We start from the raw sequence: 23,942 nt of genomic DNA on the forward strand, positions 1-23,942 counted from the left end.
TCTGTGTCCTGTTCACACTGCAATGCCGCCTGGAAGTGCAGTATAGTGAGCCATGATAAAACTGAATTTTTGTAAAATCTTACCGTAAAATTCCTTTTTCTGAGTCCTCCGACAATCACCGCCAGTCATACAGTCTTCACTTATGGGGTATTGACTTCATCTCCACAGGAGTTTCTAGGCATAAAAGACTTGTAAAAGAACAATTAATCTACATAGTCACACCCATGGGGGCTGTCCTTCTAGTCCAATACCAGTGTAGCAGTGATAGTGTATAAAAAAAACCCCAAAGAGGGGCGGGGGCGGCGACTGTCGGAGGACTCAGAGAAAGGAATTTTACGGTAAGATTTTACAAAAATTCAGTTTTCTCTTACGTCCTCCGACAGTCGCCGCCCACTCATACAGTCTTCACTTATGGGGACGTCCCAAAGCAGTGTAGACATGAGGGGTGTGCAATGCAATCGCCAGAAAAGCAACGCAGTACCCACATTAGAGAAAGGAACCTTACATGCACAGAAAGGTAACCTTCTGGGTAACCAAAAAAAGGGCTCAACATGAGCAACAACCCAGGAAAACAAATAACCAAGGGGAAAAACAACCCCAACAGCCAGGGACCCACACAAACCAGGGTCCCCTTTGGCACTGCCGCACACTTTGCAGCCAAAGGAGGCATCAGCTGACGCCAGAACATCAATTTTGTAGAATTTGGAAAAGGTGTGCACCGACGACCAAGTCGCTGCTTTGCACACCTGGGCCACCGAGGCCTGATGCCGGAAGGCCCAGGACGCACTCAACGACCTTGTAGAATGCGCCTTGACAGGGAAGGGAGGAACCCGTTCCCGCAACGAATAGGCCTGTACAATGGTCTGTCTGATCCATTTGGCAATGGTTGCTGCAGACGCAGCCATACCCTTCCGAGGTCCCTCAGGAAGGACAAAGAGAGAATCCGATTTCCGAAAGGATTCAGTCGACGACAGGTAAACCCTGATCGCCCGGACAACATCCAAGGAGTGCAAGGCAACCTCCTTTGGATGCTTAGGGTTCGCAAAAAGCGAAGGTAAAACAATGTCCTTATTCAGGTGGAATTCCGAAACCACCTTTGGCAAAAAGGACAGATTAGGTCGCAAGACTACCTTATCCCTATGAACCACCAGGTAAGGGGAACAGCAAGACAACGCCGCCAACTCCGACACTCTGCGAGCAGAAGTGATCGCTACCAGAAAGGCAACCTTTTTAGACAGCAGAGGTAACGAGATTTCCCTGATGTTTTCAAACGGGGAGCGTTCTAACACGGACAGAACCAAGTTCAAGTCCCATGGAGGTAAGGGCTCCCTTCTGGGAGGGGCCAAGTGACGCACACCTTGAATGAAGGTGCGAATCAAGGAATGAGACGCCACAGGGCGCTGAAAAAGAACAGCCAGTGCAGATACCTGGCCCTTAATCGTGGCCAACGCAAGGCGCTGGTCCACACCAGACTGGAGGAAAGCCAACACTCTCGCCACCGAGTAAGAACGAGGAGAGAAGCCCCTGGACTCGCACCAGGCAAAATAAGCTTTCCATGTACGGTAATAAATCTTACCAGACGAGGCTTTTCTAGCCTTGATCAAAGTAGGAATGATTTCTGAAGAGAGACCCCTGTCTCTCAGGACCTGGCTTCCAACAGCCAAGCCGTTAAAGCCAGCGACTGTAAAGCAGGATGGAAGATCGGTCCCTAAGACAGGAGATCTTCTCGCATTGGCAGCCGCCACGGAGGCTCGACGGCCAGGTGAACGATGTCCGCGTACCAGGACCGGCGTGGCCAGTCCGGCGCCACCAGAATCACCAGATTTGGTTCCGAGGCCAACCTGCGAAGGAACTTGGACAACTGAATCGGAGGAAAGGCATATATATCAGATGATACTGATGCCAAGGCACCACCAGTGCAGCCGAGGCGTCTGCCAGTGGATCACGCGTTCTTGCCACGAACCTTTCCACCTTGTTGTTTAGCCGAGATGCGAACAGATCCACATCTGGGGATCCCCACTTCGCACACAGCATGTGAAATACCTCCGGGTGCAAGGACCATTCCCCCTGGTCCAGGGTCTGGCGGCTCAGATAATCTGCCTGCCAATTCTCCACACCCGGAATGTGAACTGCCGAGATCGCCGGGACATGAGTCTCGGCCCAAGATAAAATGCTGGTCACTTCCTGGGCCGCCCGGGCACTCCTGGTGCCCCCTTGGTGGTTGATGTACGCCACCGCAGTGGCTTTGTCTGTCTGCACCCGTACAGGGCGGCCCTGAAGACGATCCGACCAATGGATCAAGCACAGCCTGATCGCTCTTAACTCTAAAATGTTTATCGGGAGGGAGGATTCCTCCTCCGACCAAGTGCCCTGGGCAGACAGGTTGCCCAGAATGCCACCCCAGCCCGACAGGCTGGCATCCGTGGTTATCACCGTCCACAGAATTGGCCGGAAAGATTTTCCGGCCGACACCGCCAGGGACTGAAGCCACCACAAGAGGTCCATTCTTGTCTGGCGACTCAGAGACACTCTCAGGTCCAAGGACTGAGGCAGTCTGTCCCACCTGGCCAGGATCTCCGCTTGAAGAGGTCGCGTGTGAAACTGTGCAAACGGTATCGCATTGAAGGCCGACACCATCAACCCCAGGGACCGCATACAGGTCCTGGGGGACGAGGATTCTTTGTCCGAGGGACCTGACCTCGTTCTGTAGGGTCTGGAGCTTGTCCTCCGGCAAGAACACCTTTGTTTGAACAGAGTCCAGAACCATTCCCCGATACGGGAGACGAACCAAAGGCGACAAGGTCGACTTCAGCATGTTGATGGTCCACCCAAACTCCTGGAGCGTCTGGACCGTAGTGTACAGATCGCGCAACAGGCTCTGACTGGCACTCGATCTTAACAGGAGATCGTCCAGATAACCCAAGACCGCAATGCCCTGTGCCCGCAACAGGCCCAGAACAGGCGCCAACACTTTGGTAAAGAACCTTGGAGCCGAAGCGAGACCGAAAGGTAATGCCACAAACTGGTAATGATCCTCCGCGATAGCAAATCGGAGATACCTCTGATGACCCTCGAAAATGGGGATGTGCAGATACGCATCCTTTAGGTCTATAGAGGCCAGGAACTCCCCCGGGTTCAGGGAGGCCACCACTGAGCGGAGTGATTCCATGCGGGATTTTCGAACGCGCACTAAGCGGTTCAGCCCTTTTAAGTCCAGAATCGGACGCACTTTGCCCTCCTTTCTGGGCACAGTGAACAGATTTGAATAAAAACCCAGAAACCTTTCCCGATGAGGCACCGGGAAGATCACCCCTTGGGCGAGGAGATCCTGAACCGCCTGATGCGGGTCCTGCAACCGCCCTGGGGTCAAATGAAGATTTGAGGGAAAGAATCTGTTTGCCGGCCGTGAAAGAAATTCGATCTTGTACCCTGACCAAATGATTTCCTGAACCCACCTGTCCGTGATTCGGAGCAGCCAAGGTTGGAGGAAACCGCGCAAACGTCCCCCCACCCCTGAAATTGGTGAGGGTGCCCCTTCAGGCAGAGGCGGACTGAGCCACCGACCCAGCCTGGCCGGATTTTTGTTTGCCAAACCAGAGCTTCTTCTGGCCACCTTGACCCTTGAAGGGTTTTCCCTTGTTCTGCGCCTTGAAGGCACGAAAGGACCCCTGAGTAGGTTTAAAGGAGGGGGCCTGCTTACCGCAGAAAAACTTACCCTTAGGGTTCTGGGGCAGTAAAGTGCTCTCCCAAAAAGGCGAGACCTCGCATAGGGGATATCAGCCACCATCTTCCTTGATTTTTGGTCAGCCGACCAACATTTCAACCAGATTAAGCGACGGTTAATCACAGCGACACTGGACAGGCGTATCGCCAAAGGGGCCTCATTTAGAGCCGCATCGCACAAATACATGACCCCACGATAGATCTGATCCACCATCTCCACGGTAGTGGGAGGGGCATAGTCGGCCACGAGGGTGTGTTTGAACACCTTGGTCCAATCCGCCACAGCCTGAGCCACCATCACAGAGGCAAAAATAGGCTTGAGCATGGAACCCGCCACCATGTAGGAGTGTCGGGCAAGAGATTCCAGCCTCCTATCCGTAGGGTCCCTAAACACCGGAGAGTCCTCGGCAGGGAGCAGGATAGCTTTGTTCAATCTGGCCACCGTGTGATCCACTTGAGGAGGCACACACCAGCGCGCCATCGTAGTAGCCACAAAAGGGTAGAGAAGTTGAAACTTCTTGGGCACCACGAAGGTATGTTTTAAATTACGCCACAGCTCATTCACCTTATGGTGAAACTGTGCGGGGCAAGGAAAAACCTGCGCCGTCTTGCGGGTCCTGTGTGTAACAAAAGAGGACACAACGCCCGGAGGAGTGGGCTCATCCTCCAAATGTAGTGTTTCCTTTACTGCTAGGATCAACTCATCCATAGCTGCGCGTTTCTCGGGCGACCCAGTGGGGGGGGGGGGGGGGGGGGGAGTCATCCACCCCTGCCACCTCTGCCTCCCCCTCTTGCGGGTCCTGAGAAGAGTGAGACCCCGAAAGGGCCACGCTACCTACAGCAACCATGTCACACTCAGAATCAGAAGAAAGGGAAATTCTAGGCCTTTTCCTAGCAGCACGTTCAGACATCAGCACATCCATTTTTGACACCAAAAGTTGCCACAACAGCAGCCAAATTAGTGACGGTAGAGGATTCAGAGGAACCTGAATCCCCCACCAAAGCTGGAGGAAATTTGCTGTCCTGGGATTCCATAATAGAAATAAAAAGTTTTTTTTGAACTGGCCCTTTAAGAGCGCTGCGGACCCCCACAGCACACCGCTATCAAGACTGTGAGACACAGACCCCCCACAGGGACAAAACTGACCAGGAAGAGTGCACAAAGCAGGATAAGAAAGGAACAGCAGGACAGACACCCAACAGTGTGTTACCAGCTTCTTCGGTCGGCTCTGTGAGAAAGAAGGAAGTGATGGCACCGCTGGAGGCTGAACTAGGCTGCAGGCCAAGGGAAAATGGATGCCTATAGAAACTAGTGGGAGGCTTCGGCAAGATGGCCGCCGACATGTGCTCTGAACGATCGCAATGCCACACGCAAGATGGCGCCGCAAGGCGCCAAAATCACTAAATAGCATGCTGTAGAGATGCCCACAATGAAGCCAGACATGCTGCCCAGACTTAAAATGGCAGACCGGCGGTGTTTAACCCCACAGCGGTCGCCGTATGCGTCTGCACCTCCAAGCACCCAAGGTGACCTTAGGAGAGGGCCCCCCAAAAAAAACCCACACAGCGCTGCTGAGAGGGAATAAAAAACCCCTGCAGGGACCGGATCAGGGAGCCCAAAAACGCACAGAAATAGGGGACACCACAGACACACAGGAATGCCGACCCCAGACAGAGGCCCCACACAGAATGTACTTACCTGTACCCGATGGCGTGGGGTGCCTCATATCAAACGGGAAACCGCCCACCCTCAGATGGCAGGGGAGTGCCACCAGCCAGAACGCAGGACACTGAGTGCACGGACGAACCAATGCTGTGTCCAGTGAGGTAGCCACCTCACATGGCTGCATCCCTGATGGACAGGTATGGGTCGTTTGTGAGACCAGGGTGAACACATAGCCTGCGAAACGCTCGATGGCGGGCTGGGGTTCCATCTGACCCTCTGTCCCGGAGAACCAGAACGGCCAGTCCGATTCCCTAGTGCTGATAAAATAAACAGCTAGCAATGTAAAATAAAAAAGACATCTTTTAAAAATAAATCATAAAAGAAAAAAAGAGGAAGGCTGAGACTGTAGCCTCAGCACAGGGAAGCCTATCCACTCCTAAGCTAGGCAGAAGACAAACTGAATTGGGATGGCTATGCAGGGGGGTATTGGACTAGAAGGACAGCCCCAATGGGTGTGACTATGTAGATTAATTGTTCTTTTACAAGTCTTATGCCTAGAAACTCCTGTGGAGATTAAGTCAATACTCCATAAGTGAAGACTGTATGAGTGGGCGGCGACTGTCGGAGGACGTAAGAGAAAATGCGTTTAAATTACAGAGTATAGGAAGGGATTGCATGTTAGTCTACGGCAGAGCAATGCACGGCACTCCTGCGCAGTAAAATGAACGAAGTTTCACTCTGTGCACTTTAAATAAAGTTGGCAAAAAAAAAAAAAAAGGGAACTGGGTTATGCCCTGAATTGTGCATCACATTACACCCTACCGCCAGCTCACTGACATCTGCAGCTGCCATGAAAATCTTCTAAACCGTGCAAGTTTAGATGATGCTCACAGTGTGTGTGTGTGTGTGTGTGTGTGTGTGTGTGTGTGTGTGTGTGTGTGTGTGTGTGTGTGTGTGTGTGTGTGTGTGTGTGTGTGTGTATATATATATATATATATATATATATATATATATATATATATATATACATACACACACACACACACACTATACAGTTCTTTTATTTTTTTTATAGTTTTTTAATTAGTTGCACTACTCTGCCATATTGGCCCTATGTATAAACCACCTAATTCAGGTATCTCATGGGTTATAGCAATTAATTTTCTAAAGAAGCGCACCCTAACAACCGTTGTGCTTCTTCGTCTGTTAAACTAACCTTTGTAAAAATTGCCAAAGGCATTCCATACTTGTCCTCTTCTAGACCAGATATCAATCCAGGGACAAATACCGCCTGGCCTGCTTTTGATTGCGGCTGAACAGTAATGGGAACATTTTCTGATGTTACAGCGTCCTTACTAAGAGTTTCAGATTGCCCTGGCCCCAAATTCCATACTTCCCCTTCATCTGTTGTAATACATTCTTCTAGGATGCTTGGATCCAGTGTTTCCCAGTCACTCTCAGTAGATTCAGGAGATGTATGAGATGGAGGCTTCAGATGTTCAATACTACCATTTAAGTCCACTCCAGGCTCGAACACTGGTCCTTCTAATTTGCGGTCCTCTAAAAAATGGTTGTTTTTTGTTTCAATGCCATTATCTTTGGAATTAGGGCTTTCAGAGGAAGATGCAGGAATAAAGTCCTGAGATGTCAGAGTTGAAGAGAACACCCCTTCATCTGCAATGCTCTGTCGAGGCTTGTACTGAGAACTGTCCGTTAGTCCATGCTCAATCATGCCTTTATGATAAAAGAACACATTTTAAAATAAATAAAATACATACTTAAAGCATTTTAATTTAATCAGTATATCATATTTTCTATCAGCAACAGAACCACCAATTTTCTTACATAAACACACACGCACATAGATACACTGCTCAAAAAAGGAACTCTTTGAAAACACATCAGATCTCAATGGGGAAAAATATCATGCTAGATATCTATACTGATATGGACTGGGAAATGTGTTAGGAATGAAAGGATGCCACATCGTTTGATGTAAATGAAAATGGTCAACCTACAGAGGGCTGAGTTCAGATACACCCTGAAAATCAAAGTGAAAAAATGATGCAGCAGGCTAGTCCATTTTGCTGAAATGTCATTGCAGCAACTCAAAATGGTACTCAGTAGTTTGTATGGCCCCCACGTGCTTGTATGCATGCCTGACAATGTCGGGACATGCTCTTAATGAGATGATGGATGGTGTCCTGGGGTATTTCCTCCCAAATCTGGAGCAGGGCATCACGGAGCTCCTGAACAGACTGAGTTGCAACCTGGCAGCGATGGATGGACAGAAACAATGTCCTAGAGGTGTTCTATTGGATTTAGCTCAGGTAAGCATGGGGGCCATTCAATGGTATCAATTCCTTCACCCCCTGGGAACTGGCTGCATACTTTAGCCACATGAGGCTGGGCATTGTCGTGCACCAGGAGAAACCTGGAAATACACTGCACCAGTGTGGGGCCTAACAATGGGTCCAAGGATTTAATCCTGATACCTAATGGCGGTCAGGGTGCCGTTGTCTAACCTGTAGAGCTCTGTGGGTCCCTCCATGGATATGCCTCCCCAGACCATCATTGAACCACTACCAAACCGGTCATGCTGAATGATGTTACAGGCAGCATAACATTCTCCATGGTTTCTGCAGACCCTTTCACGTCTGTCACATGTGCTCAGGGTGAACCTGTTCTTATCTGTAAAAAGCACCAGTAGTGGACGGGCCAATTTCGGTGTTCAAAGGCAAATGACAATTGAGCTCCAACAGTGCCGGGCAGTGAGCACATGGCCCACTAGAGGACACTGGGCCCTCATGCCACCCTCATGAAGTCATTTTCGGATTGTTTGGTCAGAGACATTCACACCAGCTGGAGGTTATTTTGTAGGGCTCTGGCAGTGCTCATCCTGTTCCCCCTTGCACAAAGGAGCAGATACCAGTCCTGTTGATGGGTTAAGGACCTTCTATGGCCCTGTCCAGCTCTCCTAGAGTAACAGTCGTCTCTTTGAATCTCCTCCATGCTCTTGAGACTGTGCTGGGAGACACAGCAAACTTTCTGGCAATGGCACTTATTGATGTGCCATGCTGGAGGAGTTGGACTGCCTGTGCAACCTCTATAGGGTACAGGTATTGCCTCATGCTACCAGTAGTGACACAGACCCCAGCCAAATGCAAAACTAGTCAAAAACAGTCAGAAAAGATGAAATTTCAGCAAAATTTGTTTACTTTGATTTCAAGGGGTGTCTTTGAATTCAGTCCTTTCATTCTGAACACATTACCCAGTCCATATCAGTATAGATAACCAGCATGATATATTTCCCCATTGAGATCTGAAGTGTTCCTTTATTTTTTTTTTGAGCAGTGTATATACACACACACACACAAACACACACACACACACAGTAAAATAAGTGTTGAACACGTCACCATTTTTCTAGGTAGATTTCAAAAGGCGCTTTTGACATGAAAATTTTCACCACATGTCGGTAACACCCCATGCAATCCATACATACAAAGAAATCAAAACAAATAAGTTCAGAAATTAAGTTATGTGTAATAAAATGGAATGACACAGGGAAAAGTATTGACTATATGAAGAAAGGGAGGTGCAAAAAAGGCATGGAAAGCCAAGACACCAGCTGAAATCTATCAGTACCTAGAAAGCAATCCTGCCCCTTGTCAGTGCAAATGAATATCAGCTAGTTTAGTCTCATCTGATGGCCTATAAAATGATGTCTTGTTACCAAGTTACTTAAAAAAGTGATGGCATTGGTTACAGAAGGATTGCTAAACTTCTGAATGTTCCATTGAGCACTGTTGAGGCCCTAATCCGGAAGTGGAAAGAACATAATTTCACCATAAACTGGCTATTACCAGGTGCTCCTCGCAAGATTTCTCAGAGGAGTGAAAAGAATTATCAGAAGAGTTGTGCACAAGCCAAGGACCACTTGGAGTGCTTCAGAAAAGCCCTGGAATTAGCAGGTACAATTGTTTCAAAGAAAACAATAAGTAATGCACTCAAATGCCATGGCCTGTATTCACGTAAATCACGCAAGACTGCATTGCTGAAGAAAAAGCATGCTGAAGCTCATTTAAAGTTTGCCGCACGACATTTAGACAAGCCTGTGAATACTGGGAGAATATATAGTCTGGTCAGATGAGACCAAAATTGAATTCTTTGGATGCCATAATGCACACCATGTTTGGAGGTCAAATGGCACTGCACATCACCCCAAAAACACCATACCAACAGTGAAATTTGGAGGTGGGAACATGGTGTGGGGCTGTTTTTTAGCATACGGTACTGGAAAACTTCATTTCATTGAAGGAAGGATAGATGGAAAAATGTACCAAGACATTCTACTAGGATGATGAAGATAAAACTAGGGTGGACATTTCAGCAAGACAATGATCCCAAAACATAAAGCCAAGGAAGCTTGGTTTCAAAGAAAGTAAATAAAGCTGCTAGAATGGCCCAGCCAATCACCTGACTTGAATACAATAGAAAATCTATGGAAGGAACTAAAGATCAGTGTTCATAGAAGAGGCCCACGGAACCTTCAAGTTTTGAAGACTGTTTGTGTGGAAGAATGAGCTAGAATCACAGCTGAGTTAGGCATGCGACTAGTTTCTCCATACTGGAGGCATCTTGAAGCTGTCATTACCAACAAAGGATTTTGTACAAAGTATTAAATACATTTCAGTTAGTGTGTTCAATACTTTTTCCCTGGGTCATTCCATTTTATTACCCATAACTGAATTTTTAAACTTGTTTGTTTTGCTTTCTTTGTATGTATGGACTGCATGGGCTGATACAGACATGTGGTGAAAATTTCACATAAATAGCACCTTTAGAAATAGGTTTAACTAGAAAAATGGTGAAGTGTTCAATACTTTATTTAACCTGCTGTGTGTGTATATGTACACCCCTCCTATTTTTGTAAATATATTATTATATCTTTTCATGTGACAACACTGAAGAAATGACACTTTGCTACAATGTAAAGTAGTGAGAATACAGCTTGTATATCAGTGTATATTTGCTGTCCCCTCAAAATAACAACACAACCATTAATATCTAAACTGCTGGCAGAAGTGAGTACACCCCTAAGTGAAAATGTCCAAACTGGGTCTAATTAGCCGTTTTCCCTCCCAGATGTCATGTGACTAGTTAGTGTTACAAGGTCTCAGGTGTGGTAAATTTGTTGTTATCGCCCTCACTCTCTCATACTGGTCACTGGAAGATCAACATGGCACCAAATGACAAAGAACTCTGAGGGTCTGAAAAAAAGAATTGTTGCTCTACAAAAAGATGGCCTAGGCTATTAGAAGATTGCCAAGACCCTGAAACTGAGCTGCAGCATGGTATTTAAGACTATACAGCAGTTTAACAGGACAGGTTTCACTCCGAACAGGCCTCACCATGGTCGACCAAAGAAGTTGAGTGCACGTGCACAGCATCATTTCCAGAGGTTGTCTTTGGGAAATAGACATATGAGTGCTGCCAGCATTGCTGCAGAGGTTGAAAAGGTGGGGGTCAGCCTGTCAGTGCTCAGACCATACACCGCACACTGCATCAAATTGGTCTGCATGGCTGTCATCCCAGAAGTAAGCCTGGTGGTGGGAGTGTCATGGTCTGGGGCTGCATGAGTGCTGCCAGCCAGGGGAGTTACTGTTTATTATGGGAACCATGAATGCCAACATGTACTGTGACATACTGAAGCAGAGCATGATCCCCTTCCTTCAGACTTTCAGAGACTGGACCACAGGGCAGTATTTCAACATGATAACGACCCCAAACACACCTCCAAGACGACCACTGCCGTGCTAAAGAAGTTGAGGGTAAAGGTGATTGACTGGCCAAGCATGCCTCCAGACCTAAACCCCACTGAGAATCTGTGGGGCATCCTCAAAGGGAAGGTGGAGGAGCGCAAGGTCTCTAACATCCACCAGCTTTGTTATGTCACCATGGAGGAGTGGAAGAGGACTCCAGTGGCAACCTGTGAAGCTCTGGTAAACTTCATGCCCAAGAGGGTTAAGGCAGTGCTGGGAAATAACGGTGGCCACACAAAATATTGACACTTTGTGCTTAATTTGGACATCTTCACTTAGGGGTGTACTCACTTTTGTTGCCAGTGGTTTAGACATTAATGGCTCTGTGTTGAGTTGTTTTGGAGGGGACAGCAAATTTACACTGTCATACAAGCTGTAGATTCACTACTTCACATTGTAGCAAAGTGTCATTTCTTCAGTGTTGTCACATGAAAAGTAATAATAAAAAATTTACAAAAACGTGAGAGGTGTACCTCACTTTTGTGAGATACTGTGTATATGTATGTATACAAACAAGCATATAGAAGCATAACGTTTAAGAATGCAGGAGGGGCAGATAACTTCTCAATGCATCTTACCTGGGAAAAGTGATAAGACAGTCATCAACGCGCCCACTAATCTATGAACAGGAGAGACGTAAAAAAGGACCTGAAAAAGACATGGAGATTAAAAGGATTGTAAATGCTCTTCTTTTTAAAGAAAAAATAAATTAAAAACAGATTTATACTTACCTGATCTGTTCAACAGAATTGGAACCTCCTCCTCTTGGGTCCCCTGCTGGTGCTCCTGCCCTCTGGTGAGTGCCCCCATAGAAAGCCGCTTTCAACGGGGGCACTCGTGCGGGCTCGCTCCTGAGCCTTGCCATCAGTCTCCCTCCACCCCCTTATCACTGGTTTTAGTTGAAAGCAGCAAAATCCAATGGCTTTCGCTGCCTCAGCAAAGCCAGAGGAACCAGGAAGTGAGGGGAGAGAAGAGCTGCAGACGTACACAGTGCTAGATCGAATGAGTGCCCAGGTAAGTAAAAAAAGGGGGGGGGGGAAGAGATACTGATGCCCAACCATTTTTTACCTTAAATACAAGGAAAGGGGAGGGCAAAACGTGTCTAGCGTGCGACGTCACTTCCCGCCGGTGGAACGCATGCTGCCATCTGCAGTAACCACCGAGCCCGCGCACAGCGTGGACTGTTATGATTTTAAATGCAAGTGGATATTTTTCTTCAATAAAGCGAGATAAACGTATTTCACTATTGCGAGTCCTTTCTTTGTATGTCACTGAGGAGGAGTATACGGCCAGCAATAGGGAATTTTTTGGTTCCTGCTCAGACCTGGATTGGGATACCATCCATAAGATACAGGCTCTTGTCTAAAGTCGTTCTGGTGAGTAGGGATGCAGCAGGGGAGCACAATTTCACAGCGCACCATCTGATTAAAGCACTATAGCACTTTTTTGATATTTTTGGCAGCAATTTATGAACTTATTCTTTGGAGGACATTATTATATGCACATATTGCACGGACTGCAGTGAGCACTTTATTTGTGTATTTATTATTCAATATTGATTATTGTCATTGTTTATGAAATTGGAGTAATTTGTTAAGCAGCGCTGACCCTCACGTATTTGCATTTTTTACCTTAAGGCAGGAAATGAACATTTTATCTTAGTATTAGAAATATAAGGGCCTGTGTCAACAGTTGTTGTGCTTGTGTTAATGGGCAAATGCAATATGTTTTTGGTATCAGTTTAAAACATTAATATGAATATTCTGAATTCACTGCAGCTTCATTAGACCTGCTTCAAACTGCTTTTTCCATTACCATGGACTTGCACGAGAAGAGAAGCAGTTTTGACATGATCAAAAGCTTGTAGACAGCCTACCTGAACTACACAACTTAAATTCTTGATTTTAAACAAGGTACACGCTGCTCATAGCACGCTGGTATTTTTAGATGTTTTACAATATTGTTTTTAACCTATAGCTTTTAGGTAATTGTGTATTTATTGTCAGCGATATTATTAAAATATATAATATATGTACCACGGATACCAGATTGGTTGTAAGGGAGACACCGCAAGACAGTCAGCTCCTGTCCTTCCTATTACAGATAAACAGCCGCACATAGATTTAGAAACACACACAGCTATGAAAAAGGTCAGAACATTGAGCTACAGAAAGATGGCGCCAATCAGCCATATAAGAAAGCACTTACGTCCCGCCGTCCAATCATATCCCCCTGAGGAAGACACGAGGTCCCTGTGCCATCACGCGTAGGGGAGGGGCTAGGACGGACGGAGCGTTGTACCGAGTCTAGGTGAGACTGTCAGGCAGACCAAGGAGGACGGTCACACAGCCGAGGCGGCTCCCAGCTTACTAGGAAGGTATCCGGAGGCTACTCAGCAGACGATCATATCGGTTCATAAGTGCATATATGCACCTGAAAATGTGAGTGTACATTTATCCATTTATATTAAAATAAAAGTTTTAAAAGATTTAAGCACTATTTGGAGCAATTTCTTTCATATGACATAACCCCCTATGGAGAGTCGGAGGTACATGTAGGAAGGTACTGCCAGCGATCTCTCAGTGTCTCAGTGGAAGGGAGGAGAAGTGTCCCAGAGAAGGAATCACTGACTACGCTTTGGGGCTTACATATTCCTTATTTAAGGTGAGCGCCCAATCACAAGGGGGTGCATTTAGTGAGGAGGCTTGGTGACACATCAGTCACGAACAACGGTTGGGAACACACCCACACATCCACAATCTTGGTGGATTGAGCACTAACAGTGGATTGTTTTCACAAGCACTTGGCACTTTAACTTACTAAGGACTCACAGATCATAACACTTCTTAAGCACTGTATGGACTATTTATGTTATTTATCACAATTATTTATATATTTGTCTTTATTTGGCATGAGAGGTTATAGCAAGCACGTTTTGTAATATTTAAGGTATAATGATATATTAATATCGAAAACAGCACTTAGCACCTTATATTTTGATGTATTGATTTACTATTGATGCAAATTATTTATTCATTTATACAGCACTGTATTTATATCAATTATTGTTCTGGTTTTTTAGTATATGGTATATGTCACGTCAATTTTATTTAAACTATGGGATTTTAGTTACACCATACACAGCACTATCTGGGACTACCACCAACATTGTTGTAATAGCATATAATTAGAGATTTTTATTCTTGCGCAACACTATTTATTTTACAATTTAAATTCTTCTTCTCATACTCCATTTTTTGATAGTGTATAATTACAGCTTTAATTTTAAAAGTGTATTTTTCCTACAGCTTACCTGTAAAATCCTTTTCTTGGATTACATCACGGGACACAGAGGAGCCATATTGATCACTATCTGGGTTATACACCATCTATAGGTGAATGGACACTGGCAACCAACAAGACAGCAATTCCTCCTCTATATAACCCCTCCCATACAGGAAGTACCACAGTTTTGTAGCAAGCAATAAACATCCCAGACAAGAGGGGAGGGATCTCTGTGTCCTGTGATGTACTCCAAGAAAAGGGTTTTACAGGTAAGCTGTAGGAAAAAACGGAATTTTTGTAAAATCTTACCTGTAAAATTCCTTTCTCTGAGTCCTCCGACAGTCGCCGCCTCTTCATATTCGTCACATATGGGGTATTAGACTTTGCTCCGAAGGAGTAGCTAGGCAACAGAATATGTTAACAATAAAGCTTTAACATATCCCACCCTCAAGGGGTGGTCCCCTCAGTCAATACCCTCCTACTTCCTGCAACCATATCTCAGTTTTAGTGGAATAGCAGTAGAGTATACAATCAAACCCCAAAAGAGGGGCGGGGGCGGCGACTGTCGGAGGACTCAGAGAAAGGAATTTTACAGGTAAGATTTTACAAAAATTCCGTTTTCTCTTACGTCCTCCGACAGTCGCCGCCTCTTCATATTCGTCACATATGGGGACGTCCCAAAGCAGTGCAAACATGAGGGGTGGGAAACGCATCCGCGCCGAAAGGCAACGCAGTCTCCACATCAAAGAAAGGTACCTTACCAAAGGAAGGAAACCAGCTGGGCAACAGCAAAAATAAGTGCTCAACAGGAGCAACAACCCAGGAAAAGACAAAAAACCAGGGGATACAAAACTTATCCCAACCGCCAGGAGTCCCCAACAAGGGACCCTAGGGAACAGCCGCACTAAGAACCTTGCGGCCAAAGGAAGCATCCGCCGATGCCTGAACATCTACTTTGTAGAATTTTGTGAAAGTGTGCACGGTCGACCAAGTCGCCGCCTTACACACCTGGGCTACAGAAGCCCCATGACGACAGGCCCAAGACGTACTCAGAGATCTAGTAGAGTGCGCCTTCACAGGCACAGGGGGAACCTTCCCCTGCAAAGCATAGGCCTGTTCAATGGTCTGCCTGATCCATTTGGCGATGGTAGAGGCCGAAGCCGCCATGCGCTTCCGAGGACCCTCTGGAAGAACAAACAAGGAGTCCGTCTTTCGAAAAGACTCAGTCGATTTAAGGTAAACCCTTATCGCCCGAACAACATCCAGAGAGTGCAATCTCACCTCCTTTGGATGTTTAGGCTTCGTGCACAACGAAGGCAAGACAATATCCTCATTAAGATGGAATTCCGAAACTCGTTTCGGCAGAAAAGAAGGATTAGGTCGCAAGACCACCTTATCCAAATGAATAACCAGGTACGGAGACTTGCAGGACAAAGCCGCCAGTTCCGACACTCTGCGAGCCGAAGTGATCGCCACCAAAAAGGCGACCTTTTTGGACAACATAGACAACGAGATCTCCCTGATCTGTTCAAAAGGAGCACGTTGTAACACAGAGAGAACGAGATTCAAGTCCCAAGGGGGCAGAGGATCCCGCCTCGGGGGAACCAGATGCCGCACACCCTGAACAAAGGTGCCAACCAATGGGTTGGAAGCCACGGGACGTTGAAACAGAACGGCCAGAGCAGACACCTGACCCTTTATCGTAGCCAGCGCCAAACGCTGATCAACCCCCGTTTGAAGGAAAGACAGCACACGGGACACCGAGTACGTGCGGGGTGAAAACCCCTTGGACTCACACCAGGCAAAATAGGCCTTCCAAGTACGGTAATAAACCTTCCCCGAGGAAGACTTCCTCGCGTTGATTAAAGTATGAACGACCTCCGGAGAGAGACCCCTCTCCTTCAGGACCTCGGTCTCAACAGCCAGGCCGTCAAAGCCAGCGACTGTAAAGCAGGATGGTATATCGGTCCTTGAGACAGTAGATCGTCTCGAAGAGGCAGACGCCACGGGGCGTCGACCGCCAGATTCACGAGGTCTGCGTACCAGGACCGGCGAGGCCAGTCCGGTGCCACAAGAATCACCGCGTTGCGTTCCGAGTGTAACCTGCGAAGGAACCTGGACAGCAACTGAATCGGTGGAAACGCGTACATCAGCCTGTACTGATGCCACGGGGCCACTAACGCGTCCGACGCGTCTGCCCGAGGGTCGCGCGTCCTTGCCACGAACCTCCTCACCTTGTTGTTGAGGCGAGACGCGAACAGGTCCACATCTGGAAGACCCCACTTCACGCACAACGTCCGGAAGACAGCCGGATGGAGAGACCATTCCCCCTGATCCAGGGTCTGGCGGCTCAGATAGTCCGCCTGCCAGTTCTCCACTCCCGGAATGTGAACCGCCGTGATCGCCGGGACATGAGTCTCGGCCCAAGACAGAATGTCGGCCACTTCTCGAGCCGCTCGGGCACTCCTGGTGCCCCCTTGGTGGTTGATGTAGGCCACCGCCGTGGCATTGTCCGTCTGCACCCTGCAGCCGGTCCGTCCAGCGATGAAGACAGAGATTTATCGCACGCAATTCCAGAATGTTGATCGGAAGGGAAGACTCCCCCTCCGACCAAGTCCCCTGAGCGGACAGAACGCCCAGAACTCCACCCCAGCCCGACAGGCTGGCATCCGTGGTGATTACCGTCCACGAGATCGGACGAAACGACTTGCCCCCGGACACCAACGGGGACTGGAGCCACCACAGAAGGTTTTCCCTGGTGCGAAGACTCAACGAGACTTGAAGATCCAGAGATTGAGGTCGCCCGTCCCACCTGGACAGGATCTCCGCTTGGAGACCCCGCGTGTGAAACTGTGCGAAAGGAATCGCCTCGAAGGCCGAGACCATCAATCCCAGACATCTCATACACGTCCGCAGAGACGAGTTCGGAACGTCCCTGAGGGACCTGACTTCCTCCCGGAGAGTCCTGAGTTTGTCTTCCGGCAGGAAGACCTTCGCCTGCACCGAGTCCAGTATCATTCCCAGATAGGGGAGACGAACCGACAGACTCAGTGTCGACTTTGGAAAATGTATCGTCCAACCAAACTCCTGCAGAGTTTGCATTGTGACAGACAGGTCCTCCTCCAGACCCTGTCTGGTCGCAGACCGAACCAGAATGTCGTCCAGATACCCCAGGATAGAAACGCCCTGGGCCCTCAATAATGCCAGAACCGGTGCAAGCACCTTGGTGAAGACCCGCGGAGCCGAGGCGAGGCCAAAGGGCAACGCCACAAACTGAGAAAAAAAGGGGGGTTTGGTGCAAACCAAAAACCGCGCAAGTGGTTCAACCGTGTATATATGTATAAATATATAATCAATAAATATAAACATAAAATTATATGTGAATATAGATATTAATATAATAATTAATAAATATTAATTATTTACAGGAATTGCTTCCTTGTAGTGAGCGGCAACAAAAAAAGCAAGGTGCTGAACAATTGTTTAAAAGAAGGGTAATGTCGCGCTCAAACATAAAGTGCTTGTGCAGATAATTAAACCTTAATTCAAAAATTAAAAATTCATGATAGGTGACAATCTAAAAAAATCAATCAATCTGTGCTCAACATTGTAAAGTGCAAACAGTCCATATGCAGCATCAAACAGTCCACATCTCTTTGGTGTCACACAAATTAGCAGAGACTTGATGTTAGTGCAGATTAACCTTCACCTCCACACTTCACCCAGTGATCTAGTAAGGTACTCCTTACCGGAAATATATGACCCCTTAATTATAGGGGGTCACATAGGCAATATCTCCACTCAGTACACACGATCCTCAGCTCCTCTGTTACACAGTGGGTAATCCAGCATCAAGCCCTTATAGTGTAGCTCGGATCAGGTGACAAACATGGGTGGGACAAAAAGGAGACTCTCATGGTGCAGTACATCTAAACATATCGCTTTATTTAAAAAGTATTGCACTTACTCGAATCACCATAAAACAATCGCCTTTCTCATAAAAACATCCAGCGAGGGTTGTGAGCACTGCCGATCGCACAGCGCTCCTCTAACCCGGAAATGGCTACGGTCTCACGTTTCCCTTCCCGACGTACGTTTCGTCAGTACGACCTGACGTCATCAGGGGATCATGTGACCGTATGTTTACTTCTCTTATTTATTGAGAATAAACCGCTTGGCATCCAATCAGAAACTCCTTAGTTTGTAACCCCGCCCGCATGACTCGGATCAGAATCATTAAGGGAGCCTGCTTAGAACAAAAAGGATGATATCATATTGCAGCAATGACGCCGCGATTTATTTCTTTTTAATATATACCCAAAGCAAAATTGCTTAGTTTAAAACCTTGGACCGCAACTGTGCTTACTGGGTTTGTGGTGGAATGCCTCACGTTACATTATTGAAATTCCATCAATAGCGGTATTGATACAAATGCATAACCTAGTAAATTCATTAACCATTTCAGTACTAAATAAATTAAACAACATGTTGTAAATTAATTAATTGAGTTTAAATCATAAATTTGCATATACTACCTCAATTTTGTTATTGTTGGAGACAAGTTAAAATTAATTTTAATTTTATTTTTGGTTAAAAAGATTAAAATTTAAAAATTTTTAAAAAATTAAAGATTAAAATTATTAAAAATTAGATATAAAGCAATTCAAATCTATCTCAATGTTCATACCTAAAGGTTGCAATGTGTTCATTTTATATATCCATTGGGTTTCATTAATGGATATTTTTTGAGTCATGTTTCCTCCTCTCCAATGGTTTATTACTCTATCAATACCACAAAAAGTCATTTTTGAAGGATCCTTATTGTGGTACAAGCGGAAATGATTGGAGAGGCTATGTTTTGGAAATCCCTTCCTCACGTTTTTAACGTGTTCGTTAATACGCACCGATAATTGTCTTGTGGTCCAGTATATTGGAAGGACCACAAGACAATTATCGGTGCGTATTAACGAACACGTTAAAAACGTGAGGAAGGGATTTCCAAAACATAGCCTCTCCAATCATTTCCGCTTGTACCACAATAAGGATCCTTCAAAAATGACTTTTTGTGGTATTGATAGAGTAATAAACCATTGGAGAGGAGGAAACATGACTCAAAAAATATCCATTAATGAAACCCAATGGATATATAAAATGAACACATTGCAACCTTTAGGTATGAACATTGAGATAGATTTGAATTGCTTTATATCTAATTTTTAATAATTTTAATCTTTAATTTTTTAAAAATTTTTAAATTTTAATCTTTTTAACCAAAAATAAAATTAAAATTAATTTTAACTTGTCTCCAACAATAACAAAATTGAGGTAGTATATGCAAATTTATGATTTAAACTCAATTAATTAATTTACAACATGTTGTTTAATTTATTTAGTACTGAAATGGTTAATGAATTTACTAGGTTATGCATTTGTATCAATACCGCTATTGATGGAATTTCAATAATGTAACGTGAGGCATTCCACCACAAACCCAGTAAGCACAGTTGCGGTCCAAGGTTTTAAACTAAGCAATTTTGCTTTGGGTATATATTAAAAAGAAATAAATCGCGGCGTCATTGCTGCAATATTATGATATCATCCTTTTTGTTCTAAGCAGGCTCCCTTAATGATTCTGATCCGAGTCATGCGGGCGGGGTTACAAACTAAGGAGTTTCTGATTGGATGCCAAGCGGTTTATTCTCAATAAATAAGAGAAGTAAACATACGGTCACATGATCCCCTGATGACGTCAGGTCGTACTGACGAAACGTACGTCGGGAAGGGAAACGTGAGACCGTAGCCATTTCCGGGTTAGAGGAGCGCTGTGCGATCGGCAGTGCTCACAACCCTCGCTGGATGTTTTTATGAGAAAGGCGATTGTTTTATGGTGATTCGAGTAAGTGCAATACTTTTTAAATAAAGCGATATGTTTAGATGTACTGCACCATGAGAGTCTCCTTTTTGTCCCACCCATGTTTGTCACCTGATCCGAGCTACACTATAAGGGCTTGATGCTGGATTACCCACTGTGTAACAGAGGAGCTGAGGATCGTGTGTACTGAGTGGAGATATTGCCTATGTGACCCCCTATAATTAAGGGGTCATATATTTCCGGTAAGGAGTACCTTACTAGATCACTGGGTGAAGTGTGGAGGTGAAGGTTAATCTGCACTAACATCAAGTCTCTGCTAATTTGTGTGACACCAAAGAGATGTGGACTGTTTGATGCTGCATATGGACTGTTTGCACTTTACAATGTTGAGCACAGATTGATTGATTTTTTTAGATTGTCACCTATCATGAATTTTTAATTTTTGAATTAAGGTTTAATTATCTGCACAAGCACTTTATGTTTGAGCGCGACATTACCCTTCTTTTAAACAAACGCCACGAACTGGTAGTGATCCTCCGCAATGGCAAATCGAAGGTACCTCTGATGACCCTCGAATATGGGGATGTGAAGGTACGCATCCTTCAAATCGATGGAGGCCATGAATTCCCCCGGAACCAGGGCAGCCACCACCGACCGCAGGGATTCCATGCGGAACTTGCGAACCCGCACAGAGCGGTTCAGAGCCTTCAAGTCCAGAATCGGACGAACCTTGCCCTCCTTTCTGGGCACGGTGAACAGATTGGAATAAAACCCCCGAAACCTGTCCCGATGAGGCACCGGAACCACCACTCCCTGAGCCCTCAGGTCCCGCACCGCCAGGTGCAGGTCCCGCAGGCGCTCTGGAGACAGTTGAAGATTTGAGGGAAAAAATCTGCTCTCCGGCCGAGAGAGAAACTCGATCTTGTAACCAGATCAAACGATTTCCAGAACCCATCTGTCCCGCACACGGGCCAACCAGGGCTGAAGAAAACCGAGCAAGCGTCCCCCCACCCCAAAACTGGGTGAGGGCGCCCCTTCAGGCCGAACTGTTATGGGCTGCAGGTCCGGATTGGCCGGACTTCTGTTTCCCAGACCAGGGCTTCTTCTGAGAGCCTTGACCTTTGAACGGTTTGCCCTTGTAGTGCGGCCGAAAGGCACGAAAGGACCCCTGAGGGGGCCGAAAATTTGCATGCTTCTTCCCAGAAGCCCCCTTAGCCTTGGGGAAATGGGGCAAGAGAGTGCTCTTACCCCCGGTGATCCCCTTAATCAACACATCCAGGGACTCCCCAAAAAGGCGAGACCCATCATAAGGCAGATTGGCTAAGGTCTTACGTGAAGATTGGTCCACCGACCAACATTTTAACCAAACCAGGCGGCGAGACAACACCGCCACGCTGTGCACACGTGCAGCCAACGGAATCAGGTCCAGGTCCGCATCACACAGATACATGACACCCTGGTGGATCTGATCCACCATATCCAGGGTCGCCGGCGAGGCCGAATCGGCCACTAGGACGCGCCTAAGCATCTGCGTCCAACTTGCGATCGCCTGGGCCGCCATGAGAGAAGCAAACAGAGCCTTAAGCATAGAACCCGTAACAGAATAAGTATGACGGGCAAGAGACTCCAGTCTCCTATCCGTGGCATCACGGAAAACAGGGGAACCCTCTGCAGGAATCGCAGTGGCTTTGTTCAAAACCGCAATTGCATGATCCACTGGTGGAGGCACACACCACCTTTCATCAGTGGCAGGCGAGAAAGGATAACGCAGCTTGAATTTACTTGGTACCGCAAAAGGTTTGCGCAGATTGCGCCATTGATCCTTAACAGCGCGCTGAAAATCAGCATTGCAGGGAAAAACCTGCGGCGTCCTGCGTTTTCTCTGCGTCCCATAAGCCGCCAAGGCAGCGGGGGGACACACTTCGTCCTGCAAACGCAGCGTTTGCTTAATGGAAGCAATCAACTCATCCATGATTGCAAGCTCTTCAGGCGAGCCAGGGGGAGAATTATCGACCCCCTCAACTTCAGCCTCCACCTCAGACCCCACTAGATCAAGAGAGGAGCGGGACCCCGATAAGGAGGCCCCTGCCAGAACAGCCCCATCACCTTCACCCTCAGAATCAGAGGAAAGAGCAACTCTGGGCCTTTTAGTAGATTGAGCAGCCACCAGCATTTGCACCTGAGCAGCAAGGCCAGCCACAATAGTGGCTAAATCCCCCCCTGGGGGGGAAACAGCGGTCCCCTGGCTTTCCACCAATACTGTAGGAAATTTGCCCTCCTGAGAATCCATTGCCCCTGTAATGCCAGACAACCAAGGGTTAACTGCCCCTTTTTAGCAAGCGCGGCAAGCGCAGCCCACCGCACCACACTCAAGCACAATGAGACCCCCACAGGGAATATGCAAACTGAACACAGGCAATGGATAGCAAGAACAGAAGGATAAAACCTGAGGAGACCCTCGCCGCTGCTGCTGCCTCGATCGGTGTTCCTGGAAAGAGGAAGTGATGCTGCCAGGGCGCTCTATGTAAGCCTATGGAGGCTACAAGAAAATGGCCGCCATGCATGTAAACCATGCGGCCGGAGCGGGTGTAGGCAAAATGGCGTCGTTTGGCGCCGAAACCGCCGCTCCACAGTGCATTAAAACACACATTACATTCCAATATAAGAATACATGTCAGATCGCCGCAGCGATCGCTGTACATGCCCAAACATGCCAAAAAAACATGCCCCACAGCACACAGCTTCTCACACTGCCCAGTCTGACACACACAGTGTCATACAGCTCCCCCCCCCCTTGCAGCCCACAGCATGCAGCCAAGAGATAGGGAGACAAGCAGTGTGAATAGAGGCAGGTTACACAGTCCCAGACTGACACCCCCCCAGACAGACAGGTCCCCACATAGATACACTTACCTCACATGGCGTGGGGGACCCGCACAGGCGAACAAGCCGCTGCACATGAGGCAGGGAGAGTCGCAATTCAAGACGCACAAAATGGGGGTTAAGAAACCGCACAGCGTCCAGTGAGGTAGCCACCTCACCAATCATCCCTGCACCGAACAGGGATGGGTCGTTCACTATGCCAGGAGCGTTACCTGGCTGAACGCTCGATGGCAGACTGGGAAGCCACTGACCCACGACCTGCGACCAGGGGGATCAGCCCGAGACCCAGTCCGCATGATCCTCTTCGTCCGAAGAACTAACTAACGCTGACAAAATAACAGCTAATTAAAGGTAGAGAGAAAAACTCAAACAAAATATTAAAAAGAAGAAAGAGTCTGGGACAGAAAGTCCCAGCACAGAGAGAGCCAGCCACTCCTGACAAGCTAGACATTAAAACTGAGATATGGTTGCAGGAAGTAGGAGGGTATTGACTGAGGGGACCACCCCTTGAGGGTGGGATATGTTAAAGCTTTATTGTTAACATATTCTGTTGCCTAGCTACTCCTTCGGAGCAAAGTCTAATACCCCATATGTGACGAATATGAAGAGGCGGCGACTGTCGGAGGACGTAAGAGAAATGTGCTTTTCTTTATCGTATATATCACAGGACACACAGCAGCCCTATTAA

The 23,942-nt window shown here is 46.9% G+C and overlaps 1 protein-coding gene across 1 annotated transcript in view; it reads right to left on the reverse strand.

The window, feature by feature from the left end:
• AVL9 (AVL9 cell migration associated) overlaps positions 1–23,942 on the reverse strand; it is a 122,722-nt gene that overhangs the window by 37,691 nt on the left and 61,089 nt on the right. The window contains exons 9-10 of the mRNA XM_082258829.1: positions 11,793–11,862; positions 6,606–7,123 (exon numbers count right to left, since the gene is read on the reverse strand). Coding sequence (XP_082114955.1) covers positions 6,606–7,123; positions 11,793–11,862 — 588 coding nt within the window. The remainder of the gene's footprint in view (positions 1–6,605; positions 7,124–11,792; positions 11,863–23,942) is intronic.

Source organism: Pelophylax lessonae (genome assembly GCF_965119305.1).
Source record: "Pelophylax lessonae genome assembly, chromosome: 5".
Taxonomy (NCBI): Eukaryota; Metazoa; Chordata; class Amphibia; order Anura; family Ranidae; genus Pelophylax; species Pelophylax lessonae.